Raw genomic sequence first — 25,553 nt, 5'->3', positions numbered from 1 at the left:
GGTGAATCCGGCTGAGGGATGGCATCGGCTTCAACCAGGACAGGCCATGCTGTGGGAACTACAGTTATTCTCTTCCCTAAACATTCCTTTGGAGGTACCGTGTTTCCCCGAAAATATGACATGTCCTGAAAATAAGTCCATGCCATATTTTTCAGGTGGGCAAAAATATAAGCCCTCCCCTGAAAATAAGCCCCTTGGACAACCCTCTCTGGCCAGGCAGAGCGCCAGTCACCAACCTAGCAGTATCACCCGAAGGCACCAAGCCATGGGGGGGGGGGGGGAACAGGTGCTCACACGGCTTAGCACCTTCGGAACATCTCTAGATCAGGGAATGGCGCTGTGCCCGGCTGGAAAGGGGGTTTGCCGGGCGGCTGCTCGTGAGCGTGGTCACCTCATGGCTGCTGTGTTGCGCTGCTGCAACAGCGCAAGACAGCCGTTCGCCCCTGAGGCTGCACCAGGCTCTTTGGGAGCCCGCTCGCAAGAGAGCAGCTGCCTAGCAACCCCAAAGCAATAAGCCCTCCCCCGATAACAAGGCCCAAGCCATATTTTGGGGTTCAAAATAAAATAAGATCCTGTCTTATTTTCAGGGAAAGATGGTAGATGATGCCAGAGGGGGATTCCCCCAGCCGATGGGGTGGGGAATGGGATGTAGACCGGTTGGGAAAGAGGCAGACGAGTAAGAAGCTGTTTTCTTTTGTTCCCTAGCTAGGCTGTTAAGTGGACCAGCATCCCCCTTTCAGGCCCAGTCCCTTCCCCTCAAAAGCCCCCCTGTCCCAAATTCAGCAGCTCCTCCTCCAAGTCCATGTTCCAGTTGGCAGAGGCCCTGTTGCTGCACCCCCAGCCCTTCCCGGACGGGCAGAATGCAAGCAGACCAGACAGCAGTCTGTGTTTTGAGCAGACTTTATTCATCCTAACACAACACCAAACAAACAAACGGTCGTCCCCCCCACCCCCTCCCCCATGGCTGGACCTCCACACAGCTGCCTTTCCCAACAGGGCCATCTCCGGGTCTTGAAAGCAGCAGCAGGGGATATCAACGGCTGTGGATGATGGGAGCTGCAGCCCAAAACGGCGGGATGGAGCAGCTGGGTGGCCACGTTTCCCAGCGGAAGAAGTGTGAAGAACGGCACAGAATGATGGGATCCCAACAGGCGGCAGGGGGGAAGTTTCCAGCCACAGTAACTAGACCAGAGGTCTTCAAACCTGGCAACTTTTAAGTCTTGTGGACTTCAACTCCCAGAATCTGCTGGCTGGAGAATTCTGAGAGTTGAAGTCCACAGGTCTTAAAGTTGCCAAGTTTGGGGACCCCCAAACTAGACTCTAAAGTGCTTTATCTGCCTGGGGGGCTCCTTCAGGCCTGGGGGTGGCCAGAGATGGCTCGGTTCTGCCGAAACCAAACAGGTTCTGACACTAGGAGGGGCCCCCAAGATCTACACGCCTTTTGCAGGAAACGGCATGCAGGGCCTGTCGCCCCCTGCTTCTGGGCAAGCCAGCAGTCCCCAAAACCTTTATGGCTAGGTGGCCCAGGGGAGGGGGGGAGAGGGAGAGGAGATGGTTCCCTGTGAGTAGCAGGCCTGCGCATGAGCACAGTGCAGCTCTATTTGTGCCAACGGCGTGCACCCCTGGTGCTCACACAAATGGAACTTTGCACGTGAGCGTGAGCACCCGCCACTCGCAAGTGGAGCTGTGCATGCGTGCTTGCCTGCTGCTTGCAGGGCCCGGGGATCAGGGACCCCTCCTGGCATAAGGAATCTAGAGGAATCCTAACTTTCCTGGCTGCAGAAGGTTGGACAGAGAGATGTGCTCCCCTCCTAAAGGAAGACCCCCCCCTCCCTTTGTTGTCACCAAAGGCTTTGATGCAACAGCCACCTTCAAGCAAGGCAGGAGTTGCACACGGCCTCTCTAAGCTGCCACTGATGGGATCTCTGGGGAGAACTGAGAAGGCGTTCAGACGTTTTTCCTTGCGCTGGTTCATCCTCAGCTTCCAGGCAGGGTGGATGGCACGCAAGCAAGCTCTGTCTCCTCTCGGCCGGCCCGCGTTGGATAAACACTCGGGATCCGATTCCAAATGAAGCTGAGCCAAAAGAAGGCGCCTCTCTCAGTGCTTCTCCCCTTCTAAGGGTCTGGGGACATCGGGACTCCTAAACTAACAGATAACCTCCTACCAACATTCCCCTCCAGATTTCAGTCAGTTTTTTGATATGAAGACAAGTTGGAAGGCAAATGGACCCATGCTTGGTTTATCCCAAAGCAGCCTCCGCCCATGCAGCCTCTGTGCAACTTCTCCTTTAGTTGGGACCAGGTTCTGTCCACCTTCCCCTTGGTAGATCCAGGCAGGGAGGCCACGGAGGCAGCTGCTCTCCGGTGCTGCAGAACAAGAATGAACTAAGTCTTAAGGGACACCACTTCCCCCCCACCCCACCCCCATCCCAAAGTCTCTGCCGGGGCTGCAGAGAAAACGAGGCCTCGGCAAAACCAGGGTGGCGCATCCAGAACCGGAGTCCCGTTCCAGCCTGCAGACCCCCATCCTCAGTTGTCTTCGTCGGAAGACAAGCCTTCAATCTCATCCTGGTCTCCTCGGATGGCCATCCAGAAGGCTTTGGCAACCTAGGAGTCAAAGCAAAGAGGCTGAAACTCCTTACCGCCCCCCCCCCCCACACCTGCGGGAGACAAAACACCCTACAACAGTGATGGCCAAAGTTTTTGTTGTTGGGTGCCAAAAATGCCAGCGCATGCATGCAATAGTGCATGTGTGTGCTGGCACCCACATGTGCATGCACGTACAACATCTCCCCCCCCCCTCCCCATGTGCGCTGCACGACTCGCCTCCAAGCTGAGTGTGGTATTTCCACTGGGGGAGGCCGTTTTCACCCACCCCAGGCTTCAGGAAAGCCTCCGGGCCCAATGGGCCTGCCAGAAGTTCAGGGAGGGCGAAAACGGCCTCTTGGCCCTCCGAGAGGCCATAAAGCAGCTGGCCGGCACGCACATGCACACTGGAGCCAATGGCTTGCGTGCCGGCAGATTTGGCTCTGTGTGCCACAGGTTCACCAACACGGCCCTACGAGCTCCCTCCAGGTAGACCTCTCAACTTAAACCTCACTACACCCTTCGCTTCTATCCTGGGATCTGCAACTTGGAAAATCAAACTTTTTAAAAAAAAACATCTTTGATAAAATATTTATCTCGATTACAGAGATTCCACCCAATAGAGAACTGAGCATGAATACTTCTGACTTTGGTTGGGGAGAGAAGCCGGCAAGAGAAGAAGCGAGAGTTAGAAATCTCTCCGTGAGAGAATAAGGTGCTACTAAGCAGCGTCTGGCTGGGTTTGGGCTCATGGACAAGGATTTCCAGCCCCACATCTTACCTTTTCGGCATGCAGCTTTCTTTGTTCGTGAGGCAGGGTGGCCGCCTTTTCTGGAAAATGAAAGGGAAAGAAAAATCACCGTTGTCAAACTCAAGGCCTGGGGGCCAGATGTCGCCCGTGGGGTACTTAGATCTGGTCCACGGATCTGCTCTGGGAACAGGGAAGGACTGGCCCAGGGTGCTTCTGCCAGCAAAAACGGGCTCCCAAGCTCCATTTTCGGCTGCCACGTCCTCCTGCAGCCCTCTGCCAGCGAAAACCGATGGGTGCTACTTCAGCTACTCCCGTCCCCACCTCTGATCACACATTCTAGAATGTCACTCCTTCTTCCTCCTCTATGCAGTTTCCCAACCTGTGCAAGGCTGCCCCAGGCTGAAGGGCAGGTAAACGCTAGTCAGGAAATCCAATCAGGCAGATAAATTGGGGAGGCACAAAAAGGTTTGCGTTGCATGCCCAAATAATACCAGTTGCCAGGAGGGAAGGATGGATTCCCAACTTCCTGTTTTCCTTTCTTGGCTTCTCTTACGGCAGAGGAAACCGGAGGCCGGCCAGCCCGGAACAGCAGGACTCCAGAGCACAGGGCTGGGCTGCTGCATTCCTCCTGTTTCCTAGATGCTACTGCTTGGAAACTGCATTCCCCAGCATTCCTCCCCCCGCCCCTGCATTCCTCTATGGATGAGTCAAGCTGAGGAGAGCTACCAGGCTCTTGTGCTCCAAAAGCCAGCCCTGGCAAATTTGCAAGAAAACCGAGTGCCAGACCTGCGGGCCACCTTTTTGTAGGAATGAGAGGTAAGGCTTACGTAAGGGCATGCGTAGAAACTACCATGACCTCAGTGGCTGTTTATCTTGGAAACCTACAACCTCACCTAATTAGCAGAACCAGATGCTGGAATAAGGGAAAGGTGATGCACAGTCTGTTATCTTTAGCTCATTAATTCACCAGAGCAAAGGCATGAGTTATCCTTGGCCTGAATATCTTTCTGAATTCACTAGGGAAGATTTGGGGGAGTAAAACCGAAAGTAATGTGTTGTCGCTCTGTGCTTTGCTTGTAAAAACTTTATAAAAGCCAAATAAACTCTGCGAGAGGCAGACAGATATTTTGGACACAAATTGCGTGATGGATTTCTGAAACCTACACCTTTTCTTTTTAAGTTTCAGGCCTGCCACACCTTCTACTGTTTACTTCCTATTGTGGGAAAATGGGAGGGGGGGTTATATGGAGTTAGGTGATGCGTAGCCATAACAACATTCTTCTTAGAAAGCCAAGATCTTCTTTGTCTCTGCACCTGGCCAGAACTGGATGGGAGGAATCTGACTTTGTGGCAGTGGGAGATTGGACCATGGGATGGACTTGTGGGTGCTGGGGCAGGATCTTGAACTTTCAACTGGGTGGGGAAACCTGGAAGCTTTCAGATGTTTTCCCAGATGTGCTAACAAGACATCTCTAGTAAATTGGAACTTTGAGGAACCTCAAGCCTCGGAGTCTTCTTTCGTTGGAGGTGTTTTTTGGAACCCTGACACCGAGTTGTTTTCCGAGTGTGGGAAAATAAGCTACCTTTCATTTCCTTCAACTTGGAGAAGAGTCGCTCAAAGTTCTCGATGTCTCCTTCTCCTGCGGTGAGGCTGGCCAGCTCTTGAATGTCCGTGTCCAGTGCTGGGTCTGCAAAGAAGCTCAAGAAGAGAGGCAGCTCTCAATGGGAAGGAACAACGCAGGACAATTTAACAATTCTATTTAATTATTTAAAAGAAATAAACATTATTTTAATTTTTGGTATCCCCATTTCACTCTGTCCCTCCGTTTGCGTCTGTTCTTTAATGACTCTATTCCACCATTTCTTTGGTATTAGTGTAACTTGTGTCCCACAGCGAGTTGTCATATGGTGAGTTAGCCATGGTGAGTTGGCTACAGTGAATTGGCATGGTGAGTTGTCATGTGACGAGTTAGACATGGTGCGTTAGCCATGATGAGTTGGCCATGGTGAGTTGGCCATGATGAATGGTCACAGCCTGGTGACAATTCACTGACTGAGCGAGCAGGAGGTGGGTTGGGACAGGAAGGGAGCCACTGTGAAGGAAGACAACCCCCGAGAGCCCTCCTGAGAGGGGAGACTGGGTGGGTGGAAAGAACTTCTTGCAAAACAACCGATAGAGGGAACAAGCCTCTTTTCTCCACTTGCCCCTACTTAGCAAAGGGGCTCTTACCAGCCACGGGGTCCCCCCGAGTTCCCTCCGCAGGGGCCAGGGCTGCTTCTGAATCCAGCACAGATTGGGCCCTCTCTGCCGGCAAAGAGTTGGCCTGGCGGGGAGGGAAAGAAGTCGATTCAGACTCAACCCCCTCCAGTGGAAACGGGCACAAAGTACGGGTTGGCCTGATCCAGGCTCAAGGGTGAAAATTGCATGAAGCTGATTGGAGCAGAACCAGGTCAAAAGGACATCTGGGTCCAAATCTAGGTAAATTCAGATTGCGATACCAAACAAATAACCCGGTGATCCCTGGAACTTAATGGTTTAATTGTAAAGAACATCATTAAATTTCCAGGCCTTTAAAAAAAAATGTTTGAAGATAAATGGCCCTGCCCAGTAAATGAAAACGGAGTCCCCCAGAGTTAAATCAGGGGCATAACAGCAGGAGGAGGAGGAGGAGGAGGAGGAGGAGGAGGAGGAGGAGGAGGAGGAGGAGGAAGAATCCTGCTGTCTCAAATTTGAGGAGAAGGAAGGGAGGGAGGGAGAGAGGGAGGGAAGGAGAGGAGGAGGAGGAGGAGGAGGAGGAGGAGGAGGAGGAGGAGGAGGAGGAGGAGGAGGAGGAGGAGGAGGAGGAGGAGGAGGAGGAGGAGAATGAGAAGAAGAAGAAGAAGAAGAAGAAGAAGAAGAAGAAGAAGAAGAAGAAGAAGAAGAAGAAGAAGAAGAAGAAGAAGAAGAAGAAGAAGAAAGAAGAAGAAGGAGAAGAAGGGCAAAACAACCCAGGATGAAGCTGCAAGGAGAGAGACTTCCCACCCAGGAATTTTAAAAATGGCTCTTTACTTCTAGCGCTTCGCTCTCATCTGACCCGATCCTGAGATCTGCCCCTGAGAAGGCTGGGAAAAGGCCGAAGCTGTGACTCGCCTCTGAAAAGGAAGAAAGGAAGGTCAGTTAGCAGAAGGCTTCGATGGCTGGCCAGGCATCACCCAGCCCAGCCCTGGCCTGGCCTGGCAGGCATTCAGCTGTGGCTTCAGAAACTCCCAACCAGAAGCCAGAGGCTAAGCTACCTGGAGGCTGTGGCTCAGGGGCTTCCGGACAGCCCCTGCCTGAGCCTGCCGGTCACTGAGGGCCTGTCACCACCCTGGAGTAGGCTAAAGCCAGAGGGAGGAAATGTCAAACTCGATTTCATTGAGGGCCGCATCAGGGTTGTGTTTGACCTCAGGGGGCTGGGGTGGGCATGGCCAGCTCAAAGTCACTCGTGTCAGGGGTGCCTGTGGCAGCCCGAGCACTCTGCCAGAAAAAAACAGGCTCCTGAGCTCCATTTTCGGCTGCAATGGCCTCCTGCAACACTCCTGAGCTCTCTTTTCGCTGGCAGAGGATTGCAGGAGACCATCACAGCAGAAAACGGATCCACCTGCACCTGCTCCATTTTTTTCTGGCAGAGGGCTGCTCCTTTGCTGTTTCCAGATCTAAGCACCCTGCAGCCCAGATCCGGCCCTTGAGTTTGACACCCCTGTTCTAAGATGACCAACCTGATCCTCTGTTCTGACCAATCCAGACATGTCTTGGATACAGTCCACAACTGGGATCTCCTGCAGCTCAAGGGATTTTGACCGCAGGTTGCAACACCAGTGATCCCTGTCGTTTCTCTACAATGAGGCCGAGATTGTAAGAGGGCCTTCCTTTCTCGTTCTAGAGCCAGAGGTGGCTTAAGGCTGAACTTCAGATCAACTTTCATTTCTCCTAAGTGCCGGTCGCTGGTTCTTGAGTTGGAAGGTTCATTTAGATCAGGGGTGTCCAAACTTGGCAACTTTAAGACTTGTGGACTTCAATTCCCAGAATTCCCCAGCCAGCTCTGCTGGCTGGGGAATTCTGGGAGTTGAAGTCCACAAGTCTTAAAGTTGCCAAGTTTGGACACCCCTGATTTAGATGGTCAACCATCACTGGAGGTTTCACGAAAATATTGGACACCCGTTTATCTGGGATGGTGTAAAATCTTCTGCCTTGGGCAAGGGGTTGGACTAGCACAGAGGTGTCTGCAATCTTTCTGGCTTGGCAGGCCTGCAGAGGGGCTTGGGGGGGGGGCAGGAGATGGTTTTTGTGCAGGCATGTGCACATACCGTTTTCACACATGCTTGCCCACCACTTCTGCAACCCGTTTCCAAACACGGTGTGGCCTGGCATGAGCCACGGACCAGCGGTTGGGGGTTGACTAGAAGACCTCCAAGGTCCCTTCCAACTCTGTTATTCTACAGTTCAAGCAGTTTAACCTGCTACAAGAATCCATTAAGGTAAACACATTGCTTATGCCACCTTTCTGGACAACTGATTCTGTTGTTGAATTCTTCTTACTGGGAAGATGCAACTTCTAGCAAAATATGTTTCCTGTTGTTATTCCATGAGGAATACCCTTCTCCCCCCCCCCCTCCCATGGACAAGTGATGGCTGCCTCTTCCATCCCAGGCATTCCTCGGGTAACAGGGATCCTTGCTGGGGAATAAATTCCCAGAGAATTGCCTCCCGGTGTGCCAGACGTCTGGGAGAAACTGCTCTACACCCCACGGCAGAAAATTTTTTCCATTGATTTTTAAAAGCCAACCTTGGAAAAAAAAAAAAAGCCTACCGTTTTTCATCACCACGTTTGACCAGACATTGGCATTCAAGGCTTGGACGATTCGTTTCACTCCTGTAGATTCTGGGAAATCGTCTAAATGGGGAATGAGGAGAGCAGAGTTGATTTATTACAAAGGCTTCGTCAGAAATAGAGTCATCTTCATTTAACGACCCCCTAATCCAGGGGTGTCCAAACTTGGCAACTTTAAGACTTGTGGACTTCAACTCCCAGCTCTGCTGGCTGGGGAATTCTGGGAGTTGAAGTCCACAAGTCTTAAAGTTGCCAAGTTTGGACACCCCTGCCCTAATCCCTTGCAGGGTGGAGTTTAGGCAATGGAATGGAGCTAGCAGAGTGGTTTTACTGGCCGGATGGCCTTCCTGTCGCCAGTGCGGAGTTTTGTTCAGCAGATATATTCTCAGTGGGCCCAGAGAGAGAAATATCTGCCTCTACCTAGGATCGAACTCACAGCCCCCTGATTGTGAGGCGACAACTCCATCTCTAGGCCACCTCTGCACCACTCTCTTCGTCAGAAACAGAATGAGGATTCAGACACTGAGAAGGATAAACAAGGCCATTCTCAGTTCTCGATTGGAATTTAACATCCCCAAAGAGGGAGGCCTCCCAAACTGTTGGCAGAAGTATTGCAGGGAGTCCTCGAATTACAACCCCAGCCACATTTCTGTCGCTGAGCAGGACAGGCAGTTCTTAAGTGAGCTTTGCTGCATTTTACGACCGTTCTTGTCACCACCGTTAAGTGAATCCCTGCAGTTGTTAAGTGAGTAATACAGTTGTTAAGTGAGTAATCTGCTTCCCCCATTGACTTGGCTTGTCGGAAGGTCGCAAAAGGGGATCACGTGATCCTGGGACTCTGCAAGGGTCACAAATATCAGCCAATCGCCAGGCGTCTGGATTTTGATCACAGGGATGCTCCAACGGTCATAAGTGTGAAAACTGGTCATAAGTCACTTTTTTCAGTGCCGTTGTAAGTTCGAACGGTCATTAAATGAAAGGTTGTTAAGTTGAGGACTGCCTGTATTATGAAGAACCCCTTTAAGAGCTGTGGTGTGACGCAGTGGTTAGAATGCAGTACTGCAGGCTACTTCTGCTGACTGACTGCTGTTAGCAGTTTGACAGTTTGATCCTGACCAGCTCCAGATGGACTCAGCCTTCCGTCCTTCTGAGGTGCGTAAAATGAGGACCCAGATTGTTGGGGGCATTTAGACTGACTCAGTAAACTGCTTAGAGAGGGCTGGAAAAGCACTAAGAAGTGGTATATAAGCCTAAGTGCTATTGCAAGTCACCTCTAGTCCTTTTCATTAGACTAGACATACCCCAATTCCTGCAACCGTTCTTCATATGTTTTAACCTCCCAAACAGGGACCAAAACAGGACACAATGTTCTCAATGGGGTCTTATCAAGGCATTTTAAAGCGGGCCTTCCATCCTTCCGAGGTCGGTAAAACGAGGACCCAGATGGTTGGGGGCAAAGAGGCTGAGTCTGTAAACCGCTCAGAGAGAGCTGGAAAGCACTGGGAAGCTATATAAGTCTAAGCGCTATTTCTTTTGCAGATTCTGGGGAAATCTTTCTGATATTCTGCAAACCAAGGTTGGAATTATTTCAGACAAATGGCTAGCCAACATCTTCTTAAAGACTTCCAGTGTTGGGAGATAGATAGGCAGAACGAAGATGTGGTGAATAAAGTTCAAACCCCTGAATTAATTTTAAATATAATTTAAGGTGGGAAATGATGATAGATAGATAGATAGATAGATAGATAGATAGATAGATAGATAGATAGATAGATAGATAGACAGACAGACAGACAGACAGACAGACAGACAGACAGACAGACAGACAGACAGACAGACAGACAGACAGACAGACAGAGAGAGAGAGAGAGACACAAGATAGGCAATGATAGACAAACAGACATGCAGAGCAGCAGGAGAGAGAGGTGTCTGACTAGAAATCAGGATTTGCAAGGTCGCCCATATCCAGGAGCTTCTATGAGAAAAAGTGCTATGATCACAATTTTTACAGATGTGGCATGAATGACGCAAAGAAACCAGAAGGAAGCGCCTTGAAGGGCCAAGTTCCATGGGGCAACTTAGGGGCCTCATTAAGGGGACTGATGGGGACAGTACATGAAAGCACTTCTGGTCCCCTTCCAATATCTGGCCCTCCATCCATTCCTCATTTTCTCTGCAAAGATGATCTCAATCATTTCAGAAGTCAGAAAGAGCCCAAAAGCTCTGCTCCTGAGCCAATGTGGTGAATGGAATAGATGTGCGTTTTTGAAAAAAAGGCTCTGGGCAGGCAGGCACTGAGAGGGACTGGATTTGTTACCCACCGATCCACACATCCAGGGCAGTTTTCAAAAAAGCTGAGCTGGCAGCCACAAGGGTGTGAGAGAAGCTCTGCCTCTTTCTTCTGCGCAATGCAAAATAAGAATTGCAACCACATCGTTGTGGCTACTGGCTTGACTTTTGTCGGTCACACCCTGAAGAGACCTTTGCACACATCCCAAACCACGGTCTCCGGCTGCCTGTGACACAGCAACCCCACTTGTGGGGAGAAAAAGCAATGCTTCCGGCCGAAAGACGGGCCTTTTTCTGGCAGGGATGAAACTGGCCGATGGCCCCAAAGAAATCGAAGCGCTTGAAAGTCGCTGCGGGAAGGAGGCAAAAGCCAAATCTCACCGTCCTCATCCGGAAGCTCCTCTGGGCTGAGCTCCACCAACTCAAAGCTGTGTTTGATGCACCACTCTTGCGCCTTCTGCCGGCTGACGCCTACGAGGAGGAGAGGAAAGAGGGATTATTTGGCCAGGAAGGGCTTCCACCGCTCTGGGCACCGGTGGGAGAAAACTGACTGGAGGGGATGCATGGCTGGAAACTCTTGGAATGTTCTGGGGGAACGCCGCATGTGGAGAAACTGGTCAGCATGGGAATGCTCGTCGCTGGACAGAGGGAAAATGCAACAAGTAAAACATTGGGATGATCTGCTAAACTGGAAATGTTAAAAGAAACTGGAAATGAACAGGAAGGCCTAAAAGCCTGTAGCAATTCTGCCATCCGGGTCACGGTTGCCCCAAAGGTGCTTTTTTTCAGGAGGCAACTAGGACTTTCTTGTTTTTTCTTTTGAAGATGTTTCACTTCTCCTCCCAGAAGCTTCTTCAGCTCTGACAGGATGTTGGGGAATGGAAGGATTTATATTCCTTGCAGACAGCTGGTCATTTGCATCCTTTTAGAAGCACTAGGACAGGGGTGTCCAAACTTGGCAACTTTAAGACTTGTGGACTTCAACTCCCAGAATTCCCCAGCCAGCTGGAATTCTGGGAGTTGAAGTCCACAAGTCTTAAAGTTGCCAAGTTTGGACACCCCTGCACTAGGATGCTTCCAGAGGAAAAAATTGCAGACCACAGGAACCATTTGCACCACTCAGGTGACCCTGAGGACACAGATAAGCCTCCAAGTGGCCTCAAGGACTCTCTAAAAGGATGCAAATGACCAGCTGTCTGTAAGGAGGATCTATCCTTCCATTCCACACCATCCAGTCAGAGCTGAAGAAGCTTCTTGGAGGAGAAGCGAAACGTCTTCAAAGGAAAAACCAGAAAGCCCAGTTGCCTCCTGAAAAAGCACCCTTGGGACAACAGGGAGGCCTATTTCTCCCTCTCTGCCCTTTTGGCCATCCTGTGCTGCACTCGGCATCCCCTGCTGCCCCTGCCACCTTCGCTCTCTTCCTCCTCCGACTGCTGGCCAGGAGTTCCTGGCCTGGCCCTGCAGGAGACCACTGCTGGGCACACCCAGCCTTCCCGCAAACGTTTGCGCAGCCTTGGGAAGAAGGCCTCACGAGGGACCGGGCCAGGCATAGCTCCTCAGCAGCAGCAGGAAGATGGCGAAGGTCAGGGGAGGCAGGGGTGGTGAGGGGCGACGGGTACGCGGCTGAGTGCAGGGTAGAGAAAGGCAGAGATGGGGGAGTTCAAGTGGAGGCAAGCATAGCAGGGCAAGAAAAGACTAAGTTTCTTGCCTAACAATGGCATAACAATAACTATCCTTACAATCGCAATTTGGGACTGCCAAGATTGCCAACATTACACAGCGTGGTCTGTATTTTCTTCACCATTTCACCTGATGGCTTTTTACTCAGCGATGGAAATTCCGCTCCCAAATCAGGTCAAGACTATTCCCATTCTATGGGAAGGCCTAAATCATTCAGACTGCTTCTAACTGGGACTGGCCAAATGTTGCTTGACAGGGTGAGAAGCTGGCCATTGCGGAGAACGTTTGCTTATATTGATCAGATGTTTTCATAATTATCTTTCTTGGGGCCAATTTTCCTTCAGGTAAACATGGTTGTTCTTTAAAAGCAATAATTCAATTGGGGAACGGTTCCAGTGCCTTGGGATGTGGAGGTAGCCCTGGTCTCTGCAGTTGCTTAGCTGGCCTAAGACCAGCACTGAGGTGTTGTAGCCCAGGGAGCAGGCTGTGGAGCCTAGCGGTTATCCAAAACCAAAGAGCTGCCCAGGATCTTAGCTTCAGATTTTGACAATATGGCCTTTCCAAGCCAAGCTGCTCCCTCTGTTGCTTCAGCCGAAGCACACCTTAACCAGAGTTGGTCCTCGTTGCCTTACCATTTTCAGAGACTCTGTCACAGACCAAGATCATCACTTCTGGTAGCCAGTCTTCTACAAGAGGCAGCCACTGAGAAACAGCATCCAGCCCAGATATCTGTGAAAGGAGATACAAATAGCTGGCTTCTTCATGGTCGGCTTTATGGAGTACCGTATTTTTCGGAGTAGAAGACGCACCCTTTTCCCCCCTAAAAGAGGGTGAAAATTCGGGTGCGTCTTATATACCGAATGTAGCCCCACCCACCCACCGGCCCCACCCTTGGGCCTCTGCCTCCCAGCAATTTACCTCCTGGCAGCAAATGGGGAAAATGGGGCTTGCGGAGGCTGCAATAGGCTATAGCAGCAATGGCGAACCTTTTTTGGCTCATGTGCCATAAGGGGGGGTAGCGCAGGGGGGGGGCGTGCGCAGGCGTCCCACACCCATAATGCAATGCGTGGCCCACCCAGTGCACATACGCTCATGAGAGGCGCGCCCCCCCATTTTGTGCATGCTTTTTTCGCCCTCCCCAGGCTCCAAAGGCTTTATAGGAGTCTAGGGAGAGCGAAAACAGCCTCCCCCCCCCCCCCCCAGAGGCCCTTCGGAGGCTTCTGGGACCTTTTGGAGGCTTCCCTGAAGCCTCCCGAGGACTAAAAACAACCCTACGAGCAAACCCAAAGTGACTTGTTCTGAAGAGGCCCAGTGCTATTGTATCTTCTTTTAAACAGCACAGAATAACTATACTTCCAGAAAGCCACATCAATTTTAACAGCATCTGTACAAGTAGAGTCTGAAATGGAACACCGCAAACAGTCTTTACTGTTTGCTATTTGTTGCAAGGAGGCAAACTGCTGGGAGGCAGAGGCAGATTCTTCTTCCAATTCTGCTATGCTACATTACTCTACTCAACATCCCAAACTGTAGGGCAACACTCACTGCGGTGCTGTCAAAGTAGATCAGGAAAGCCTGAATGGATTCAGCAATTTCCGCCGTCACCTGAAACACGTTTGCCACCACGCAGAGGTGGACGGCAGCGGAGTAATATTTATTATCTATCGTCCAGGGGTAAAACCGAGCTCCGCTCTCGGCGGCCACGTGCTCAGGGAGGTCTTCTTCTCCGGTGATACCTGCAAGAGACAACAAAGAGACCTAAATAACCAGACGAGGAAGAGACCCCGGGTGGAAAGGGAGACTCACATCACGGGGAGGGGGGGGGGAATCCCCTCTCCTGCTTTTAGGTTGATCCTTCAAATGCTTTGTGGGCTGGGCCGAATTGTGGTGGATCTCCCCCTCCATCCTCCTCTTCACAATACAGTAGAAGCTCTGGTCACAATTTCTTCTGACCATGAACAAATCGGGTTTTTGGTAAGCGCCAAATTTCCTGTTGTTTGTTTACACCAGGGGTGTCCAAACTTGAGAACTTTAAGACATGCTGGCTGGGGAATTCTGGGAGTTGAAGTCCACAAGTCTTAAAGTTCCCAAGTTTGGACACCCCTGGTTTACACCCATGTGTGGACGCTGCATTAATTTTGGGTATGTTCGGGTCACAACTAAAGTTATGGAACGAATTATGGTCATGACCAGAGGTTCTACTATATACCGTTCCCAAGAACTAACTTTCATCTACTTTTACCAGCTGCCCATGAGAAAAGTTGACCCAGCTGGCTAACCAGTTAGTATAAATAGGCTTCCCTATGCAACCCACACAAGGGTGTAAAAATACACCCGTTTTGCCGTCCAGAATCTGGGAACCGTTTAGCTCAGAGGGACAGCCGGGCCTTAGGAAATTCCCTGCAGAAGCAGAGCGCGTCTTCCTACAACTCTTGCCCAGCCCTTCGCGCTATAATGATACCTTTCTGTGTCTGGCTCCAGGGAACGTACCCATTTTCGGACAGGATTTCAAGCTGATGTTCCAGCCCCCACAAAGTCCTTTCCCAAACCCGCCATAATGACAAAAATAAGTGGGCTGGGAAACTGTCATGTCGTGGGAGAACTGCTCACTTTAATTTGTGGTATTTCCAACCTTCGGGCGGGCCTGCGGTTTCACATACAAAAAGTTTTTTGGGGGGGAGAGAGAAAAGAATCCACTGACGCATTTGGCAATTGCAATCTTTGCATTTGACAATCGCGATCTTTCGGCAGGCCTCCCGAACTAACTTTCGATGGCTTGTGTTTTCATAGAGCACACGCCAGCTCTCTGACATGCCCGCTCCCAGCAATGAAACAGCTGGCCCTGTATCGGCATAATCCTCCCCCCCGCACGATCCGAGGCAGAGGAACACCCCTGGAACACACAGATGTGTCCAACGAAAAAGGTAGCAGCTGCTTCATCCTGACACTTTTTTCTCAGAGGCAAACTGAGTTAGAGGGTGAATCTGCAGTCGGGCGCTTCCAGTGCCACTTCTGAGTTGTGCAACAGTTAACTACATGCAATCCTGCTCCATCTCCTTTGCCAGGGATCAATTCTCCATCCCTCATGCATCCTTAGCTGACCAGACAGGCATCTCCTTCGTTAGTATCAGTGTACCTGACCATTAACATTTACTACATCGGTAGTCCTTGACTTATGATCGGTTGCTTAGCCACTGAAAGAATAACAGAATAACAGAGCTGGGAGGGACCTTGAAGGTCTTCTAAGCCAATCCTCTGCTTGAGCAGGAGATCCTATACCATTCCAGACCAATAGTTGTCCATCTCTTCTTGAAAACCTCCAGTGATGGAGCACCCACACTTTCCAGAGATGAGCTGTTCTACGGATTAATTGTTTGCACTGTCAGGAAATTTCTCCTTGGTTCTAGGTTTGGATAAGCTGTCCCTTGTCCTGAGCCCAGGTGGACTGAAGAATGGATTGACCCTTTCTTCTCTGTGACAGCCCAGCAAGTACTGGAAGGCTGCTGCCCTGTTCCCCTAGTCCAGGGGTGTCCAAACTTGGGAACTTTAAGACTTGTGGACTTCAACTCCCAGAATTCCCCAGCTGGCTGGGGAATTCTGGGAGTTGAAATCCACAAGTCTTAAAGTTCCCAAGTTTGGACACCCCTGCCCTAGTCCTTCTCTTTGTTAGACTAGACATGCCTAGTTCCCTCAATGGCTCATCCTACAGTTTAATCTCCAGACTCCTTATCACCTTTGTTCTTCTTCTCTGCATTCTTTCTAGAGTCTCAACATCTTTTTTGCATTCTGCTACCCAGAACTGGACACAGAATTCCAACTGGAACCATAACATGGGGATCGTCATGCAAACACGGTCTTGGTGTGCCTGGAGAGCCACCTGGTGGAATGAACCACAAATCCTTCTGCCTAAGTACCAAGCAATGTGCCACAGCTGCCAAAAGTGCCGTTGCAGTGTTTTGGGTTGCACTAACAGGGAGTATTAATGTCAAAACTGGGGAAAGTGCTAGATCTGCTCTACACTGCACTGGTCAGACCACACCCAAATACGCAGCCCTAATTCTGGTCAGCACAGTGCAAGAAGGATGTTGAGAAACTGGAAAGAATGGTAAAGGGCCTGGAAGTTCAGTCGTATGAAGAGCAGTTGAAAGATGTTCTGCTATTAGAGCAATAGTTTTCCCTATAGTGACATATGGGTGTAGGAGTCAGACACTAAGAATGGCTGATTGAAGAAGAATTGGTGCCTTTGAAATGTGGTGCTGGGGCAAATTACTGCATATACCTTGGAGAGCCAGAGTAGCTAACACAGGGGTGTTAAATCGTATAAAACCAGAAACATCCTAGAAGCTAAAATCATACTTTTTACTGGCTTTTAGAGGGATAGTGTATAAATTGTATGATATTTTAAATTTTTATATTGTTTACTTATTAGCTGTACAGTTTTGGCCTATTTTATCCTCCTCCTATGCATACATGTATTTTATTTGGTGTTTTTTAATACGGACTGTACACCGCCCCGAGTCCCTTTCGGGAGAGGGGGCGGTATATAAGTGCTAATAAATGAAATGAAATGAAATAAGACAATGTCTGAACTACTCTGGGGGTGTCATGCGTGCGCATTCATTGTGGAAGGCAACGATGCAAGGATGGTTGGTGGAACAAGAAGACGGGGCAAAGAAAGAGCTCTCTGGCTTGATCACATCCAATCTGATGCTGAGTTGAACATCCAGGAACTGAAAGAAGCTGTGCTTGAGAGGGTAACATGGGGAGCACTTGCCTATAAAGCCACCAAGAGTCAGACATGACTAAATGGTTAAGAACAAAACAATGTTCAACCAGAAGCAAAAGGCTTATGGGGAGACATGATCTCAGCCTTCTAATATTTCAAGGATTGTCACACGAGGATTTATTCCCCACAGCTCCTAAAGATAAGCACCAATGGATGAATATGTTACAGTAAGAGACTGAAACGGGAAATAAAGAGGAATCTCCTCACTGTGAGAGCTATTCAACAGTTGAACATCGTCCTTCCTTCTGAAGTGGTGGAGTCTCCACCACTAGAGGTTTTCCAGAATCGCCCAGGACGCGGATGGGTGGGTTGCTACCGGCGTTACTACTGGTTTAGAGTGCAAAAAAAATTGCGTAAGAAAAGGGGGGGGGACTTACATTTCTGCAATGGAGATTGTTCTGCGCATGCGTAGAAGCAAAAATAAAGATGGCGCTGCTGACAATACAACCAGTTCGGGTGCGTGGGCGGCCGAGTTACTACCTACTCAGTCGAATTGGTCTGAACCAGTAGGAACCTACCTCTGGTCCAGGACAATCTAAGGGTTGCTGCACTGGGAAGGGAGTTAGACTAGGAGACCTCTAACGTCCCTTTCAACCTGAGGATTGTATGAAAATTATGTATCTATGGCTTCTGTAGGGTTTTTTATTTTTCTATGAGATTCATGCAAAAAAAAAAAGAGGAAAATCTGTCATTCAAGCAGACAACCATCCTTGCTTCAATACAGTACACAGAAATGTTTGGCTTGTTTTTGAAAATATAAATAATATAGTATGTGATATGCAGATATATGCAAAACTCATTACACCATTCCTTTTTAAGGGAATCATATTATTCAAAGAGGAAGAGTAGCTAATAAAAGACACTGAAACCAAATGTGTGGAAAGAAAATGACATTAACTAAGTCGGTTTTTCCCCCTTCTGTTCAGTTGTGTTGGATTCTCAGAGATCAGAGATTGCCTGGAGTTTTGTGGGTTTTGTGGCAAGATTTTTGAGAAATGGTTTGCCCTTGCTTCCTTCCTTGACTGATTCAAAAAAAACAGACAGCAAGTTCTAATGTCAAAGGAGGACTTCCCCGGGGTTTCCCTGATCAAAATTTGATGTCTTAACTGCCACACAACTTCGGTATCACAATTATGTGTGTATGTACTGTTGACCTCACCCCATTCCTAAGAATGAGGGACGTGCATCAGCGCACCAAAGTGCCTACAATCCTTGTCCTAATGTCCCCATTTATTCATATTCATAATCATGTTTATACTTATCTCTGTTATCTTATATACATGCTTGACCAATAAATAAATAAACAAAAATAAAAATTGTGTGTGTGTGCCTTCAAGTCATTGTTTCCACCTGGCAATTACCTGGTCTAATCTCTGCAGCTTTCTTGGCAAGCTTTCAGAAGTGATTTGCCTTTGCAAATCCAAGGTGGATGTGTGCCTAAGGTGGGGCCAAAACTCACCGTCTCTAGCCGGGTGCCTTTACCACAACACCAAAGAGACTCTCAGTTTCACAAACACAGAATGTTAATTCACCAGTTTTCAAGAGCACCCTTCTCCTGGGATTTAGTCTAATATATCTTCCCCATGAAAAAACAAGTAATGTACATTTCTTTCATCAACAGTTTCAAGTAGTCTGGTAATGTAAGCTGAGCGCGAATGATATAGCAGCTTCAGAAGGAAGAGAAACTGTCCAAGTTCAGAACAGATTAAGCTGGGGTTTATAAATAGCCAGGGAAAAATGCAGTGATCATTAAAAGCCACTATGTGTTTATTATATCAGAACATATTTCATTACTAATTAATGGTTTAATTAGCCTATTTTGAGAGACTTTTCACCTCCTAGCTCAGAAAATGCATGGATGTTAATGGATCATTTGCTGCACAATTGTAACTAGTGAGCACAAAGGAGTGACACCACATGGAATCTCCAGCAAACTACTATAAGCTTTCATCCTGAGGTCTGTGCTTTGCTTGGATTAGGAAATGGAGGGGCTTTATCAAACTAATAACTGGCAGAGGACTGGCAAGATTAACTAAAACCAAACGGAAGCAAGATACAAGCATTTATGCATTTAAGGTAAAAAAGATAAAGACGTAACCATTCAACAGATGAATAATTGAGCCAGCTGTCTACTACTTTTACTAAAAAGACAAAACAGCACCTCTGTTTGAATTCAACAATAGTCTCTAGATCACAAAAGTGGTAGAACCATTTAGTGCTAATCAGACTGGATGGGAAGAACTGTGCCAGTTCTGGGACACTTATTTGATGCTGCCAAAGTGCATTGTGTCAAACAATAGTAACCACAACAGGATAGTAACCACAACAGAATCCCATATGAAATAGCTGAAAGATGTGTGTGTGTGTATTAGTTTGTAGAAAAGGCAATGAAAGGGTGACCATGATAGTTATCTTCAAATATCCAAAAGGCTGCTATGTTTAAGATGACAACAAATGCCAATTGACACTTCAATAGGGCAGGATTGAACTAGGAGGTGACAAGTGAAAATTGAAAATAAATACAACACAGTACTTTTCAACCAAACATTAAAAGAAATTTCAGTAGCAAAAGCTATTGAACATCCAAAAATAGTGGACTGTTGTTCTTTGATAGTCATTTTGTTCAGCAGATTTATTTGTAATCAATAAAAAGGAGGAATTTTATTTTTATCCTTCTTTTTAAGGAACAAGGAAGGAAACAAGAAATTTGCACTGACCCCTCCTAGCGGATCCAAAGACAAAATTTATCAAACTTCTACATCTCCCACCGAAGTGAGGCATCGCAAATGTGCCAAACTCATCTAGCTTCCTTATCAGAAGAAAAAGTTACTAACAACTTTTTGAGGAAGAGCTGCAGGAAGCAGAAAGCAACCCAGCATGCATTTCCCATAAAGACCAACTGCCCTCCTTCCTCATCTGGAAAATGAACTTCCTCTTCTACCCCCTCTCTTCCCTCTCTTTGGGTGGGAGCGGGAGAGAAAGAATCTCTTTCTGGCTAAAAAGTCAAAAATGCAAATTCATAAGAGAGGAATCACACTCAACATTTCATTAGGATGGTCCTAAGGACCCTCAGTAATCTGGAGGAGTTAAGACTTTTAGAATAACTTTAATGTCACTTTAAATGTACACTAATGGTGCACTTCAAAATGAAATTTCCTTACTATGGAACACTAAAAGAGTTTTTACTATTAATTTATCCCTCCTTTAATATGCTGTTTGTGTACTTATGAACTTTCATTTATTAAATCTATATGCTATCTGTCTACCCCAAAGCAACTCCTGTGTGTATGTGTGTGTGTGTGTGTTACATGCACACAAACGTGTGTGCATATGCACATAGTGTCAGCTCATGGCAGGGGATATGTCTAATATTCCGGCCTATTGTCCTGCAACAACCACCCTCTGGGGTGGGCTGGGCAGGGGGAGTGGGAGAGGGACTGGCTAGTCGCCCAGCCAGCTTCCACGCCGGAGGGAGGCCCAGAACCCTCTCTCTCTTGCCTTCTCGGCCAGCCCCTTCACCCTGCAGGCTCTCTTTTGCCGCCCTCCCGAGCTCATGCATGCTTGAGAGGGCTACATTAGGGATTTCACTGCTGGCCGAGAGCGCCCTCTGCACATGCTCAGGGACTCTTTGCTTCTCGGGGCTTAGAGGGGAGCATCTGTCGCCACGGCCAGGGCCAGAGCCGGGAAAGGGCCTCCGGGGAGCGGAAAGCCCGGCCGGGGCGCGAGCCGACTCACGTTTCACCAGCTCCTCCCCGGGGAAGCCCGCAGCGCAGCTGGTGATCAAAGTGCACGGGACGGCCATCGCGCACGCCAGCGGTCTTGAAGAGTCCGGCGCTTCCCTTTCCGGTGCAGGCCCCGCCCTTTCCGGCCCGTACCATTTTAAACAACGGCTGGTGGAGGGGGGGAAAGGAAGCGAATATAGTCAGCGAATGGCTGCAGCTTAAGCAACTCACAATCCCCGAAGAAGTGAGATACGAAGCGGAGACACCTCCGCGCCTCTTTTCTTTGGCGAACAGAAAGCGGATCTGGGTCCAGTTCACGCGGCTACGACCGTTCTCCCCCCGCCTCATACGGGCCGGTGGTCCAGGCCCGAGCTGCGCGTCCCGTTGCTAGGAGGCGAGGTCACGTGACCCCCCGGCCCCTTGCCGAGTGCCGGAGGGGAAAGCTCCACCATGGCGGGAATGGCCCGGCCAGGGCTCGAGCTGGGCAGCGTCTTGGTGCAGGTGGGTGGAAGGAGGGCGCCTCCGGCCGGCTCCCCGGACCCCCTCGCGCCACTGCCCGGCCTGATGGACTCCAGAGCCCGCCCCCCGGTGGTGGGGGGAGGCAGCTAGGCTAAGCCAGGACTTGGCTAACCATGGTCTGTTGCACAAACCACGATGGGCGGGGCTTCAGGGCGGTGCTGGCGTCCGTGCCTGGCAAACTGACTGTGGCTCGGTTGGCAACGCCTCCTGGGTGGGCGACCCTCTCGGCCCCTTTTGCAGAGCGCAGCAAAGATATTTCTTTTTAAGATTATCTTTTAGTGGTGGCTTGAATGGGGATCCCTCCTGGGCAAAGGCGGCTCTGAGCTCAGGCGACTCTCTCTGGATCAGGGGTGTCCAAACTTGGCAACTTTAAGACTTGTGGACTTCAACTCCCAGAATTCCCCAGCCAGCATGGCTGGCTGGGGAATTCTGGGAGTTGAAGTCCACAAGTCTTAAAGTTCCCAAGTTTGGACACCCCTGCTCTGGATGAAACCTTTCATTTGGTTGCTTAGGTTTTGGCTGGGTGTTTATTTCCTAAATCGGGACATCATTTTTCTGGCTGCACAAACACAGCTCCTGTTGTTGTTGTTGTGTTAACCTGGGATAAGTAAAAAGCGAGAGTCAGGCCATCCTTTCTCCCTGGGATCTTTTCCTCTTTGACTGAGTAAAGCGCCTTCTCTAGCCCGGATTCCTTGGCTGAATATGACCAATGGGACCTTCATGGGAAAGTTTTAGAAGAAAAATGCCACAAATATGGAATTGATGCTCAGTGGCTGCACAGCCTCCTAACAGCCCTTTGCCTTTCAATTGCGTTTTTTTGCATGGTCCTTCTCTGCAGTTTCGCGGTTCGAATCCCTAGCGCCGCATAACGGAGTGAGCTCCCGTTACTTGTCCCAGCTTCTGCCAACCTAGCACTTCAAAAGCATGTAAAAATGCAAGTAGAAAAATAGGAACCACCTTTGGTGGGAAGGGAACAGTGCTCCATGCGCCTTTGGCATTTAGTCATGCTGGCCACATGACCATGGAGATGTCTTCGGACAGCGCTGGCTCTTTGGCTTTGAAACAGAGATGAGCACCGCCCCCTAGAGTCGGGAACGACTAGCTCATTCATATGAGCTAGTCGTTCCTGACTCTAGGGGGCAGTGCTCAGTGAGAGGAACCTTTACCTTTATCTTCCCTGATACCCACAGCTCTAATCCTGTGTGTATCTCATGTAGATTTAACAAATGTTTTCCTCTCCCATTTTAATATAATTTACAGATCCCTCAGAAGTTACTGTTTTCCCTTTTTAATGTCTAGCCTTAGCCTTCTGGTGGAGAAAAAGCAGATTTAGTAGACATCTTCCAAAATAACTGAGTGTCATCTGTCTTTTGGACTACTCTGGCGATATGATGCTGTGAAGAGATGCAGCTTAGAGCTGATTAAATTTCTAAATGGGAAAGACAATGTCCTAGATTCCAATGGAACTACCTTTGATTTGATTTCAGAAATATTCCTTTAACAGATTTAGAATAAATATATATAAATAAATATATTTATGTAGAATTGACCAGGAGGGCAAAGCTATTTTTTTCAGAGTCTTGTCTTAAAAACCACATAACTGACATTCAGAATTTTTCATACTTTGGAAGATCCTATCTTTCTTGACAAATATATTATTTACTGATAGTAGAAACCAATGCACTCATATCACAACTGCACAACTTAGCAACCAAGAAACAACTACGATAGCTTCTACCTAGCGGGAAAGGAATCTACTTTCTGATAAAAGATACAGGACCCATATCCCTTTAGTTCCAGAGACACTCTCAATTTTAGATGCACTAAGATTGTGCATTTAAAGATTGTGTTAATCAGTAACAGTCTTTTCCAAACCGATGCTGTTTCAAAGCATCATAACTACTAGAACGCCTGAAGAGAATGAAGTGGACAAGCAGGGTACCAGCCGCTCAATTCTCTGGTTGCCTTGGCTTTAATTGGCTTCATTTGCAGTGACATTTTTCTCAGCCATAAGGAAATGTGGCCTCTGTTCCATTAGTTCCAGAAATAACGTGTCACATCGGCACCTGAACTCTTTTCTAAGAATGTTTTTTTTCCCCCCAGTAATTTGTTTTATTCACAAAATTAAAATAGAACTCCAAGAAAGAAAAACAAAACTGGCTGGGTGACTTTGGGTCAGTCTATTTTAGTCCTGCCAGAATACTCTGATCTCAGTTTTGACTAGATAATATCCATAGCTATGAGGATTCTGTGGACTTAACAGAATTTGATCTTTAGCAAAATATTTGACAAAAATATCCCAATTAGCAAGCTAGTTAGGAATGGGCTGTTGGCTGTGATAAGGGAATATTTGACTGGCTCAAAATTCATGCTCAAAGTATCTTCATCACCAGTTTGCAGTCTAGAACAAGGAGTAACAAGCTTTTTGTGTAAAAGTCCAGGTAGTAAATATTTTAAGAGGTTAAATCAAGGATATTATACAGGTTCTTATATAATCGGGGAAAACAAATTTCCCCACGTTTTTAATTGATGAAATTCCCTTTCTTTGACCCGTTCACACCTCAGAAGGCCAGGGCAGGGGCTCCAGCAGTCTTGCACTTCTGCAAGTACAAGTGGCAGCTCTGCAGGCCAAAGAGCCCAACAACTGTTGGACAGCACCAGCAAGGAGGCCACCAATGCCCTTGGGTGCTCACCCTCACCCTTCCCCTTGGGAGCTCACCTGAGGTTCAGGCCACCTACCTACCCACCTATCCATTCTTAGCTCACAGGCCATGCAGAGACAGGGTGGATTTGGTTCATGGGCTCTAGTAGTTCATTGGCCAGTAGGACTAGAACTTATCAAGAGTAGAGTAGAAAGGGTTGTCCTCTGTCCTCTATTTTTCAGCATTTTTCTTAGTAGATGAAGAGTAGAGAGGATGCTTATCAAATTTACAGATGACAAAAGATGCAGTGGGATAGCTAAAACACACACACACAAAGTCACCAAAATTATAGGAAGGGCCAGCATTTGAGGGATCCTGTCTAACTGGAAGACTCCCTGTGCATCTAGCTCTCGTCTTTTGTTAAATTCCTTCAGGCAGGGGAAGAGTTAAGTCAGGAATGCTGAGCAAGCCATAAATCATTTGACTGTGTTTTTACTGCATCCCAAATTCTTCCATGGTTGAGGTTGTAAAAGACAGTTCAGAGGAAGAAATCTATTTGTGTAATTGCTTAAGCTAAAATGACTTTACATGGCTGAAAGAAAAAAACAGCGTTTCCTGTCTGATAAAATAAGGCGGGGGGGGGGGGGGAGGAAATCAGAAGAAACTTTTTGCAAATGAAGTTTGGTTGATTGCTCCTAAGAAGCTGTGTGGGTTCGTGACAGTGTAGATGAGAAATCTTAAAAGTATCTTAATAGTTAAAAATGTTGAGATGCAAGATTATTAACGTTATTGGCACTTATTCCCAGTTGAAGTACCGTATATATTGGAGTGCAGCTGCACAGAAGAATTCTTCATATACCGTACAAATCTCATTGAGCATTATACCTATTATTGGAACGGAAGCCTAAATCAATACCATTGGTATTTGAGCCAGACCTAAGTTTGTACTAATCCATCAAACACAGTTAAGAAATTGCACATCGTGCCAAAGGCAAAGAACATGGCTTCACAGGGCAGACTTGTTTACATTATACACTGCAGCACAATGGGGCTGTTTGACGTTGGTTCAGCTCTTTGTCAACAGGGACTGAATATGTTAACCTGGCCGTGCACTTCAGCAGAGAGAGCCAGCAGGTAAATGCTGACAGGAGTGACGATGCAATTACCCTTCCACTCTTTTCTCCAACATCCTGACGCCAGGCTGTGATGACATCATTGTATGTGGGTGGTCATTTTCCTTTGTGGTCATCACTGAACCCAGCCTGCTGCTGCTGGTTTTTCTTTTGAGTGGCCTTGTAAGAGAATACTTGATATTTGCACCGTCTCAACTTCAGTCCTGTTATTTGAAATGCCAGCTTTGGTCTCCCACTCACTTATAATATTCCAGAAGACTCTTGAGATTTAAGCAGTCTGATACTTTTCAGTCTTAACTTCAGGGGTGCACTTATATTCTCCTTTTGCTCAGTGCATGCTTTCTTTTCTAGGTTCAAGAAGATCTTCAACAGTTGAAGGAACAACTGCGAGATTTTAGCCATGACTGGGAAACGGCAGATCCTGAAATTCTAGAATCGGTTGTTGAAAAGGCAGAGAACAGACTGAGGGTGAGTGGATTACCTCTCTTTTAGTGGTAAAGAAAAACTACAGGTAGTCCTTGAGTTGCAACAGTTCATTTAGTGACCATTCAAAGTTACAACAATGCTGAAAAAGGTGACTTATGGCTATTGTTCA

The 25,553-nt window shown here is 48.2% G+C and overlaps 2 protein-coding genes and 1 long non-coding RNA gene across 6 annotated transcripts in view; 1 reads left to right on the top strand and 2 right to left on the bottom strand.

The window, feature by feature from the left end:
* Positions 1-884: 884 nt before the first annotated feature.
* Positions 885-20,804, bottom strand: AAGAB (alpha and gamma adaptin binding protein). The gene is made up of 10 exons (XM_081965230.1): positions 20,678-20,804; positions 13,702-13,892; positions 12,789-12,885; positions 10,858-10,947; positions 8,167-8,250; positions 6,387-6,469; positions 5,568-5,661; positions 4,921-5,025; positions 3,368-3,417; positions 885-2,607 (listed from the first exon to the last, which is right to left on the bottom strand). Exons 1-10 carry the CDS (start codon positions 20,742-20,744, stop codon positions 2,530-2,532), a joined length of 939 nt encoding a protein of 312 aa, XP_081821356.1. The 5' UTR covers positions 20,745-20,804; the 3' UTR covers positions 885-2,529.
* The window catches only part of LOC309398387, a 165,174-nt gene continuing 140,505 nt past the window's right edge, over positions 885-25,553 (bottom strand). The window contains exon 2 of the long non-coding RNA XR_014176395.1: positions 885-1,203. This is a non-coding gene — a long non-coding RNA (uncharacterized lncRNA). The remainder of the gene's footprint in view (positions 1,204-25,553) is intronic.
* IQCH (IQ motif containing H) overlaps positions 20,851-25,553 on the top strand; it is a 98,428-nt gene continuing 93,725 nt past the window's right edge. For all 4 annotated transcript variants that reach the window (XM_081965205.1, XM_081965203.1, XM_081965202.1 and 1 more), the window contains exons 1-2: positions 20,851-21,165; positions 25,310-25,426. In XM_081965205.1, coding sequence (XP_081821331.1) covers positions 21,115-21,165; positions 25,310-25,426 — 168 coding nt within the window. In that variant the 5' untranslated portion in view covers positions 20,851-21,114. The remainder of the gene's footprint in view (positions 21,166-25,309; positions 25,427-25,553) is intronic.

The sequence above is a fragment of the Natrix helvetica genome (genome assembly GCF_964273705.1).
Source record: "Natrix helvetica genome assembly, chromosome: 12".
Lineage (NCBI taxonomy): Eukaryota > Metazoa > Chordata > Lepidosauria > Squamata > Natricidae > Natrix > Natrix helvetica.
Note: the sequence above shows the minus strand (reverse complement) of the source record. Positions and strands in the feature narration are given on the sequence as shown.